Raw genomic sequence first — 9,893 nt, forward strand, 5'->3', positions numbered from 1 at the left:
CCATGTGGGGGAAAAGAGGGCTGATATATGGGTCCCATATGGGTTTGTCCGCGGGTTCCACAATTGCCCCACATGGGTTTCCCCATATAGGGCCACAACCCACATGGGCCCTACATGGGCACTAAATGGACAAACCCATGTGGGCCACCACCATATAGGGCCCAAGTAGGACCCATGTGGTTTGAAATCCCAATTTTTTCTGCGTGGTCGTTTGCACTTCCAATTATATTCGACTTTGTATGTGATCTCTGTCTGAGCAGCAAACGAGCTGAAAGTGTCCCGCATGCCCTGTAGAGGGCGCTGTAACGTCACACGTAGCGAGCGTGCTTTGTGTTTTGCCAACCGCCATAAAAGAAGAAGAAGAAGGACGAGAAGATGCTCAGTGTTTGCGGATGTAAACATGGATGCTAATGGTGGAGCATATCTTACAGTTTTAAAGTTGTTATCCAGCTGAGCATTAACAACTTAATCCTCATCATTCGTTGAGGATTCGTTGTTTGTCTATTCGACGCAGAATAGTGACGTTTGTCGAGTATCAATGAGGTTCATGTAGGATGAATGCAACTTAAATGTGAAAAGATCAGATATATATCGGATTTAGAGCCAAATATCCAAGTGGCCTGGGTCGCATTCGAAAAAATCCGATCTGTGTTGTGCAGACTGTCAGGAAAAGATCAGATACTGGTCGCATTAAGGCAAAAAAGAAGAAAAAGTCGCATTTGGGTGTTAAGGTAGCATAAAGCAGCGCATAAAATCGACGAAATCGTTTACGACTTCTACTGGTGGCTGATTTGCCCGATCAAAAATCGACCTGAGACAGTCAGAGTGAAGGGGAGAAAGCCAGACAGTGCTGTAAGAGAGATTTTTTTGTGAGCAGGCTACCATGAAGCCCAAGAATCCATGAATTTGTTCTCAATCAACCCCCGACACAAACATCTTTAAGTAGATTACCCCGAGAAGACCTGTCGGGAGAAGAAGTGCACCGATGCAGGGAGTCGTGGAAGTCTATCTAATCTGACCAGACTGCAGAGCAGCAGGCGACTGCTAACAAGGCTAACTGCTGATTAAGGTCAGCGGTGATGCAGCACAGAGACAGGGTGACTAATAGATGTCAAACAGCGCCTCAGCCGCCATCCATCAACCCCTTACAGCACTGCTCTTTGTTTAAATCACGATGCTAGACGTGACTCGTGAAACTGATTCCATAAAAAAAATGGACTCTGAAAGTTATAGAGACAACAAGCAGCACAGCTCTCTGCTCCTGCTCAGGTGTAAACCGGAACTTCCCCTCAGTCTGAGTCCAGTCATGTGACCTGCAAGCCAGACTGAACATGTGGCGTCCCAAACAGAGAGAGGACTAATGAGCAAGAGCTTCCAGACAGGAAACCCTCCTTTAGCTGGGATCTCTCTGGGAAACCTGCTAACATTTTCATCAATTTGTCTGAATTATGAGGAGGCCGAATATATTCCCAGAGGAGAGGTAAGAGCTATTTTATATGTAATTTACTGGGTTTATTATTTATTTATTGTTGAGACCTTCTGAAGTTATTTATTATGTTTAATGATTACAGTCAACGTGAGGAAAACTGATCATTTCTGACAGAGAAGCAAGAAATGACCAAATGGTGAGTCAATAAAATCAACATTGTTTTCTCCTGTTTCAGTTTTATCAGTGGTTCACCTGGACTGGATCAGCCCTCTAATATTCAAAACAATAATAATAATTTTCCCCATCCACTACTTATGGCAAAGTTAATTTGACTATTGATTTATTTTTGATGGGAATAGCAGAGATCAATGAATAAGTAACTAGATTAAAAAAATTAAATGTCAACCAAAGCAAGTGCTTATTTATTTAATAAATGAATAAATAATAGCTTTTTGACATTTAAATAAATAATTGTGTATGTGTTTAATAAATAAACATTTATGTATTCAATAAATACATAAATTCTAGCTTTTGATTGATATTTTAAAAAGGTATTTATTTACTTAATAAATAAAGCAATATTTCTTTATTAATATTTGTGGATATTAATAAAGCATATATATTTATTAAGTAAATATTAAGATAATTACTTAATAACTAGGTAAATACTTACTTAACTATTTACTCAACACATATTTGCTTGTGAGCCCCAGCAACTCATTTAAATAATTACTTATTTACTTGATAAATTATTAAATCAATATATACATAAATAAATAAAAATAAGTGAATGCTTTTAGTTGACAGTTTTCCTCTACTAACCACAGGATGCGTGGCAGCAGTGGGGTGAGAGCTGCAGCGATGAAGAAGGCAGTGACTCAGAGGACTTCCTGTGTGGAATCCAGGTGATTTTCACTGAGACTGTAAAAAAAAACCCTGGCAAATTATATTTAACCCTCTTATTTCCATCCTGCCAGTCAGACAACATTCTTTTAAATTATGCACTTTAAACCCTAATTGTACAGTCAAAACACAAACAGTGTCATAACTTTCAGAGAAAAAGAGGCAGAAACACTCATTTATTGCACTTTTTTATTTTACGGGACAATTTTTAAATCTAAACAAATCAAAGTGGTCTATATCCATAATTCAGGTCACAAGAGCCTTAATGTAAAAATAACAGATTGAAAATATATTTTAGCAGATAAAAAACACTTGAAATTTCATCTTTTTTGTTAAGTTTTATTAATTGCCATCAGATTTGATTGTCTCCTAAAGTATTTCATTATTATTATCATTGTGTATTATTACATAATCACATCTGTGCTGCAGTTATTTCTCAATTTAAGTCGAACTGAGACTAAATATTCCCTGCACTTTGCATTGAAAGCATTTTCTAATCGCCACAGGTCTCTTCCCAGCTATTGCATTTAAAGTATTTCAGCCCTGCAGCGCCGGGCCATCAGAGCGGACGTACAGTAAGCATATTAGTGTTTGTCTCAGCAGGAGAGCTGTGCCACTGACCTTTACCACCATCACCAGCTGGATGCAGACGTGGCAGCCGTCCGGTCTGTGTACTCAGATGCTGCCATCTCTGTCAGGTAGAAAAATCTTTTCTTGGGTTCCTGAAAATGTAAAGATCTTAGCTGAATTTTCCATAAAAGTTCCCCCTTTTCTTCTGTTGCTAGGGAATACCCATCCATTGATGGCATGGATGTGGAGCTGAACATTACCCCCAACATTGTGGATGTAAGTTAAATTCTTGTTTTATTTAAAAATATTCAAGTAAAAACTCATTTTTTAAGTTAAGATGATTTATACATTTTTATATGTTGAATGGAAAAACCTTAATCAGCATCAATTGCTAATTTCTGATCAGCTTCCATCAGCATTTATGATTTATATTTGTTGATGAGTTCCAAGTCCAAGTTGGAAGGACTCCTTTCCATCACCCTAATATTTACGTCCCTCAGCAGATTCTCAGCATGTTAGTGAAATTAAAATATTACTTCAAATTTGAATTTGCCATAGACTGCATGTAGATTGACATTGGTCTCATTTGTTAATTTAATGCAACAAAAAATAGAGGGACAGTTTGTTGAATAGTTTCAAAAATTGCTACACGGTCAGCTGGTTTTTAGATTGCAGTAGTGTACTGGGGCCGCTGTTGGTAGAAAGAAATTTCTGCCAAAAAACTCAGAAATTTTGAGATTAATCTTAAAAATTTTCCTAGAAAAGACAAGGGAATTTCTGAGTTTCAAAAGTAGAACATTTTTCAGCTGTGGAAATTTTCAAAAGTCAAAAATGTTCAACTTTTGAAACTCTGACATTTCTTTGGTTTTTCTAGAAAATTTCTGAGATTAATCTAAAAATTAATCTAAGAAATTAAGTTAATTTCTTAGATTAGAAAAACTTTTTTTTTTCAACTTTGGAACTCGGAAATTTCCATGTTTTGTCTAGAAAATTTCTGAGATTGGTCTCAGAAATTTCAGAGTGCTTTGGCAGAAATGTACTCCTTTATTTTTATCTACGATCGCCCTAATACTTTGTCCTATGAGAGAGTTGGACTTTTAAAAACATAATAACAAAATTACCACCCAGTATGCCAAATACTTAAAAAAGTTAATATCCTGTTTTCAAAGGGTGTATTTAAGGAGTTTTTACAGTTTTGTTGTGGAATAAAAGAGACTTGAAATTTAACAGTAGTATATTTTTATCAGCTCGAACCTTCATAGACGTTGAAAACTGACTGGAAGTTATGCAGCTTTCCTACAGTCTGCTCTTCCAAACTGTAAAGAAACCAAACAGAGACTACAGATTTCCGGTTCGGTCTGATCTCAGTGTTTGGTGTCTTCAGGAGGAAGTGGCTAAAGCCTGGAGGTTTAATCCATCAGAGCCAATCATCATCCGGCTGCACTTCTCCCCGTCTCAGTACCTGGACGGACCCGGTGAGCCCTAGCAACTAAAACCTCAACCAATCCTCCTGACGTCTGAGTAATCGATGCTTCTCACCACAGCTCCTTCTGTGGACGTTTTCCAACCATCCAACATTGATGGTTTCAGTATAGGAAGACAACTGCAAAAGTGAGTTAGTGGATAACTCACTTTTATCCACTAAGAGATAAAAGTGAGTTATCTCTTAGTGGACATGGGGATTTTTTTTTTTTTTTTACATTTCCTTGCAATAGATTTGTAAATAAAATTCAAATCTGTACTTTAATTTGAAATTGTTCCAGGTAATTGTATGAAAATTGAGCTACTAACTTTGACAGGATATTAGGGCTTAGATAGAAAAAAAGGAGTAAATTTCTCCCCCAAAAAAATCTCTGAAATTTTGAGATTAATCTCTGAAATTTTCTAGATAAAACAAGGAAATTGCCAAGCTCAAAAATTCGAAAGTTTGTGAGAGAAAACTCTGAAACTTTGAGATTATCCTCCAAATTTTACTAATATGAAAAGTGAAAAATATTTGACTTTACTATCTCAGAAAATATACACTTTTTTAAAGAGAATTTATTAGATTAATCTCAATATTTGACTTTTATATCTTAGTAATTTTCATATTTTTTTAGAAAATTCACAAAAGCCTTGACTTTTAACGCAAAAGAAAAAAGAAATCTCCCATACATTATTGTAGCTTGAAATAATTCATGGACCTTCTGGTGGTTGCCAATTTTCGTTTGTTCCTCAGTATTCTCAGAGTCTTCATATCTCAGGAGTGGAAACATCTGACCAACGACAGCCCTGTTGTCCAGAGAAAGAGCAGACACAGCTGGTTCAGACCCAGCGGCACCATCAAGAAGTTCAACGCTCGATTCAGCGTTTGGTTACCACCTTCAAAGTACGACGAAGCTTCATAAAGCATCTCCTCTCTCCTCCTGGATGGCTTAGTTCATTGATGCATTTATCGTGTTTTCTCCAACATGAACAGGCCAAATGAGATGCAGGAACCGACTGACGAAGACAGGAATGCAATGAAACGGAATCACTTCACCAGTCAAACAACTTCTTATGGCATAAAGAACTCAACGGGAGAACTGTTCACTTACACAGCTGGAGGAAAGGTTGGGACTTCCTGTTAATAATTTGACGCACATGCAGATGGAAATGGTTGTGTTGCAAAGGTTCAGCCATTTTATTTACCAAATATGTTTATTTTGCTTGGAATTAAATTAAAATTCTAAACTCAATTTGTGTTAGAAATGTTGGTGTTTAAAGTGGATCCATTAAGCAAAATTAACATTTTACATGTTTTTGTACTTCCATTTGGGTCTCAACTACTTCTAGAAACAATTCATGCACTCAAAAAATGTATTTGGCAATAAGTTACATTTATTTTTGTTGTCTGGAAAATGACTAAGTTAGAATCAACGCACACTGGGCTGTTACCTAGCAACCACAGCAGAACTCCGCCCGTTACCTAGCAACCCAGGCAGAACTCCACCCGTTACCTAGCAACCCAGGCAGAACTCCAGGATGTTTGGTCAGCTGGTTTAATTGCTGTACAATGGCAGCTAGAAAGGACAGTTTTCATAATTGTGTAGCTGTTTGTAGCCACTTCAACTGTGAGTGAGTTGGAGGCGGTGGCCAGCAGCAGCTTCTTTGGATTTAAAGTGACAGAGGCCCTAAAATAACTCATTCTGAAAGGAGCCCAAAATATTCAGAACTGAGCAGGCAAAAATATCATTATCTAAGAATGATTTTGTGCAAAAAATGTAATGAACATTTTTTTATATCCCCCATCATCATATCCTAACCTGCTCAAAGAAGCATAACAGGTCATAAGAAAAGTCCCATTCTCCATTTGAAATAGCTAAATTCGCATATAATCTGATATAGGATCCCATTGAACAGTCCCAGAAAAACCTTTTTTCTAAAAAGAATTGAAACAGAAATAATTCCAATGTATCTTTAATAGTTTATTCAAAAGAATTTACCAACATTTCTCATCTCATTGGTTTCAAAAGATATAGAGAAAGGCATGGAAAGGTGGCATTGTTTCTATAAATGGGCTCTGAAAGTTGGAAGTGAACAGAACCAATGTCCGGTTTTTCCTGCAGAGAGTGATGGTCTCAGCGGTCAAATCTTCAGCTCATCTGAGCACCAAGCAGCTGGTGGAGCTGCTGTTCTCCTCCCAGGCCATCAGACACTGTAAAAGCGCGCCGACCCTCCAGCACGGCTTCTTAGTACAGGCAAGGCAGGATTCTGCTGACGCACGTAGCAAGATACTGTTTGTCCTTAACAGCTTGATGCAGCGATGACGTGTTGGTTCAAAAACACACAATCTTGTTTTTAAAAAAAGTGAATCTCAAGTCAGCACAAATACTTAACGTTAAAAGTTTAGCTTCAATTTTCAGCCAAAATCTAAAAATGTAAATGTTAAAATGCTCAGTGTTGGTTGTTTTCAGTTACTGCAGGATTTATAGTCAACAATATGGTTTCCCTGTTTAATCCTCAGTTTTTTGTTTTATTTAAGACACTGAGAGCCAGATAAGAGTCGCAGAGAGTCTGGCATTTTTTACTCCTTAGTGTTTTAAACAGCAACAAACACGTGTAGTTTCTTATATGCTATAGTAGTGAAATATACTTTAGCCTGTTTCGTTTTTGGTAAAGTATTGCTTTGTAAAATAGTGCTTTATTTTGTTTCCTTTTTTTGTAATGTTTTAAAATAAACCTAATCTGAATCCATGTGCAGATAATGAGGTACGCTGAGCAGAGAATCCCAACGCTGAATGAATACTGCGTTGTTTGTGACGAGCGACATGTTTTCCAAAATGGGCCGATGCTTAAGGTACGACTTCATGAAATTAAATTAGCTGGAGATTCAGATGTGTGTGTGTGTGTGTGTGTGTGTGTGTGTGTGTGTTTAATGGAGATTCTGTTTTTGTTTGCAGACTGCGGTTTGCACCAGGGAGCTTTGCGTATTTTCCTATCATACGCTGGGCGTTATGTCTGGAGCTACAGAAGAGGTCGCGACTGGTGCAGAGGTCAGCGACAGGTTCATGTGCTGCAGGAGTGATTTTATATTTCTGTATCTCAGTATTTTCTGCTGCTCCAGGTGATCGACCTGCTGGTGGCCATGTGCAGAGCTGCCCTTCAGTCGTCCCGAAAAAGCATCATATTTGAACCGTACCCCTCTGTCGTTGATCCGTGCAACCACAAAACTCTGGCCTTTAGCCCCAAGGTATCAGCTGAAAGTTACTGCTCACAAACAGCTGCATATTTTTACATCGTATTAAATTATCAATGCTTTCTGTGACAGAGGAAGAGTTATGAAAGGCTGCAGAAAGCTCTGGATGGTGTGTTGCTAATCAGGAGGTTGGCTCAGGTGATTGTTTTAAATATAAAAAGATGAACATATTCCTCTCTACTTAATGCCTCCCTGACTTTCAGCCTCAGTTGGATTGAATTTAATTTGTTTCTTTCATATTCAGGGTCCATATTCTGAGATGAAGAAGCAGATGGACAAGACAGACCCCCTCTCTCATCCTTTATTACAGTGGTGAGGGCCTAATCTAGACTGGCATTCAAACTGTGTTAAATTAAAACATGTAAATCAAAGGGTGTTTTAAATTAATGTCATCTCTGCTTTTCTTAAAGGATTTTAGCCAGCAACAGATCACACATCGTCAAGCTTCCACTTAACAAGGTAGGTGGGTTAAAATCCTCACAGGCTAAAAATCATTGAAAGACTCATTTAGAAGAAGAATATGTACAAAAATAGCACCAAAAATAGAGTCTATTTTATTTTTAAATGACGTTATTACTGAAATAATAATAATAATAATTTGTTGTTATTTTGAATGATAAATGTATTACTACTAAGACATTTATTCTAATATAGTAATTATTTATAATAATGAGAAATTATTATTATTCCAATAGTAATTTTATTCTCAAAATAAAATTATTAATGGAATAATTTTAAAAATGCATTCATTATGATCAATGTATTGCAAATAATTTTATTTTATATTTATTACTATAAAACTCATAATTTTAATAATACATGTATTATACTGAATGTATTCTTCTAATCAGCTTTAATGCATCCATTAAAATGGTCATGATCTGCGTTTCTGTGTATTTTAAGGCTTTTCTGTGTTCAGTTTCTGTCCTGAGTCTCTGTTGTCTCTGCGTCTTCCCCGTTGATTGTTCCCAGGTGTGTCTCATTCCTTGAAGACCCTCTCTGTGTATTTAGTCCCACCTGTTGTCTTTGTCTCTGGTCCTTGTCGACGTTTGTCTGCCTGCCGACAGTAGAACTGGTTAAGTCCTGTGTCGGCTCTCGTTTTCAGTCTTCTGTGTATCAGTGCTACCGGTAATTAGCTGTGTGCTATACTCTCTGCCGTGCTGTTTGAGCTTCATCATTAAATTCATCATCATCACCATCATCTGGGTCCCTGCGCTCATTCTCACCACCAACCACACCTCATGACAAAAATGTATTAAGAAATTGGTTGCTACAACAATGTTATTAATAATAAATGCATAATAATAATAACAATAAACTCATAAACAACAATAAGTTGGTTTTTCTTTATTGTACCATCTTTATCACCATGACTTCAGCATGGTTTCCTTTAAAATCTTTATTTTCTCTTTTCTCTCCTGTGAATCTGACAGCATCTGAGGTTTATGCGCACACCCCATCAGTTCCTGCTGGTCAGTGCTCCTCCGTCCAAGGAGGTTCGCTTTCAAACCGCCAGGAAATTATACGGCAGCACTTTTGCTTTCCAGTGAGTGAAATCACGTCTGAATGTTGCAACGCTTTGAGATCAAAGCCTGATTATAAAAACGTTCTCTTTGCTTCAGCGGTTCTCACATCGAAAACTGGCACTCCATCTTGAGAAAAGGCTTAATCAATGCGTCGTACACAAAATTACAGGTAAACGAAAAAGGAAGATTAGTTTCTTTACAGCTTCTGTTAAAAAAAAATGTTTAGAAACTTATTTTGCTGTTTTGAAGCTTCATGGAGCTGCTTATGGTAAAGGGATCTACCTGAGTCCCATTTCAAACATATCTTTTGAATATTCGGGTAAGAATACGTACTTTATTACCTTCTAGAAAACTTCTTTGTCAATTTACAGCTTTCATAAATCATTTTTTTTTATTATCTCCCTGGTTAGACATGGGAAAGGGTCAACACCAAATACCAACCAGAGAGGAACTCAAAAAGAAATACAACCAAATAAATAAAATCAAACAGGTCAGGTTAATCACATTTTGAAATTTAAGAAAATAGTTCCCGTTTCTTATATCTCTTCCTATATATTTGTTTGTTTGTTTTAGGAGGAACCAGGACAACCGAGGTTTCTGCAAAGCAGTAATCTGAGCTGCATAGCACTTTGTGAAGGTGAGTATTTGGTCAGTTTTATCTGAACTGTAAGTTGAAACCACATATTTACATACACTGAATAAAAATACATTTTATTCTCACTGTCTGAAGTTAAATCAGACCAAACTT

At 37.1% G+C, this 9,893-nt stretch overlaps 1 protein-coding gene across 2 annotated transcripts in view; it reads left to right on the plus strand.

Moving 5' to 3' along the window:
* Window positions 1-330: 330 nt before the first annotated feature.
* Window positions 331-9,893, plus strand: part of LOC106940645 (poly [ADP-ribose] polymerase 6-like) — a 15,008-nt gene continuing 5,445 nt past the window's right edge. Inside the window, exons 1-21 of one of the 2 annotated variants that reach the window (XM_015023432.1) lie at window positions 331-1,480; window positions 1,572-1,625; window positions 2,257-2,334; window positions 2,933-3,030; window positions 3,118-3,178; window positions 4,287-4,377; window positions 4,447-4,513; window positions 5,121-5,270; window positions 5,361-5,493; window positions 6,490-6,621; window positions 7,125-7,220; window positions 7,324-7,416; window positions 7,488-7,613; window positions 7,692-7,757; window positions 7,864-7,931; window positions 8,030-8,078; window positions 9,053-9,165; window positions 9,242-9,314; window positions 9,395-9,464; window positions 9,556-9,635; window positions 9,719-9,782. In XM_015023432.1, coding sequence (XP_014878918.1) covers window positions 1,623-1,625; window positions 2,257-2,334; window positions 2,933-3,030; window positions 3,118-3,178; window positions 4,287-4,377; window positions 4,447-4,513; window positions 5,121-5,270; window positions 5,361-5,493; window positions 6,490-6,621; window positions 7,125-7,220; window positions 7,324-7,416; window positions 7,488-7,613; window positions 7,692-7,757; window positions 7,864-7,931; window positions 8,030-8,078; window positions 9,053-9,165; window positions 9,242-9,314; window positions 9,395-9,464; window positions 9,556-9,635; window positions 9,719-9,782 — 1,711 coding nt within the window. In that variant the 5' untranslated portion in view covers window positions 331-1,480; window positions 1,572-1,622. The remainder of the gene's footprint in view (window positions 1,481-1,571; window positions 1,626-2,256; window positions 2,335-2,932; window positions 3,031-3,117; window positions 3,179-4,286; window positions 4,378-4,446; window positions 4,514-5,120; window positions 5,271-5,360; window positions 5,494-6,489; window positions 6,622-7,124; window positions 7,221-7,323; window positions 7,417-7,487; window positions 7,614-7,691; window positions 7,758-7,863; window positions 7,932-8,029; window positions 8,079-9,052; window positions 9,166-9,241; window positions 9,315-9,394; window positions 9,465-9,555; window positions 9,636-9,718; window positions 9,783-9,893) is intronic. The other variant, XM_015023433.1, reaches the window with a different exon arrangement.

Source organism: Poecilia latipinna, unplaced genomic scaffold (genome assembly GCF_001443285.1).
Source record: "Poecilia latipinna isolate Pla-1442-1.1 unplaced genomic scaffold, P_latipinna-1.0 Scaffold3308, whole genome shotgun sequence".
NCBI lineage: Eukaryota > Metazoa > Chordata > Actinopteri > Cyprinodontiformes > Poeciliidae > Poecilia > Poecilia latipinna.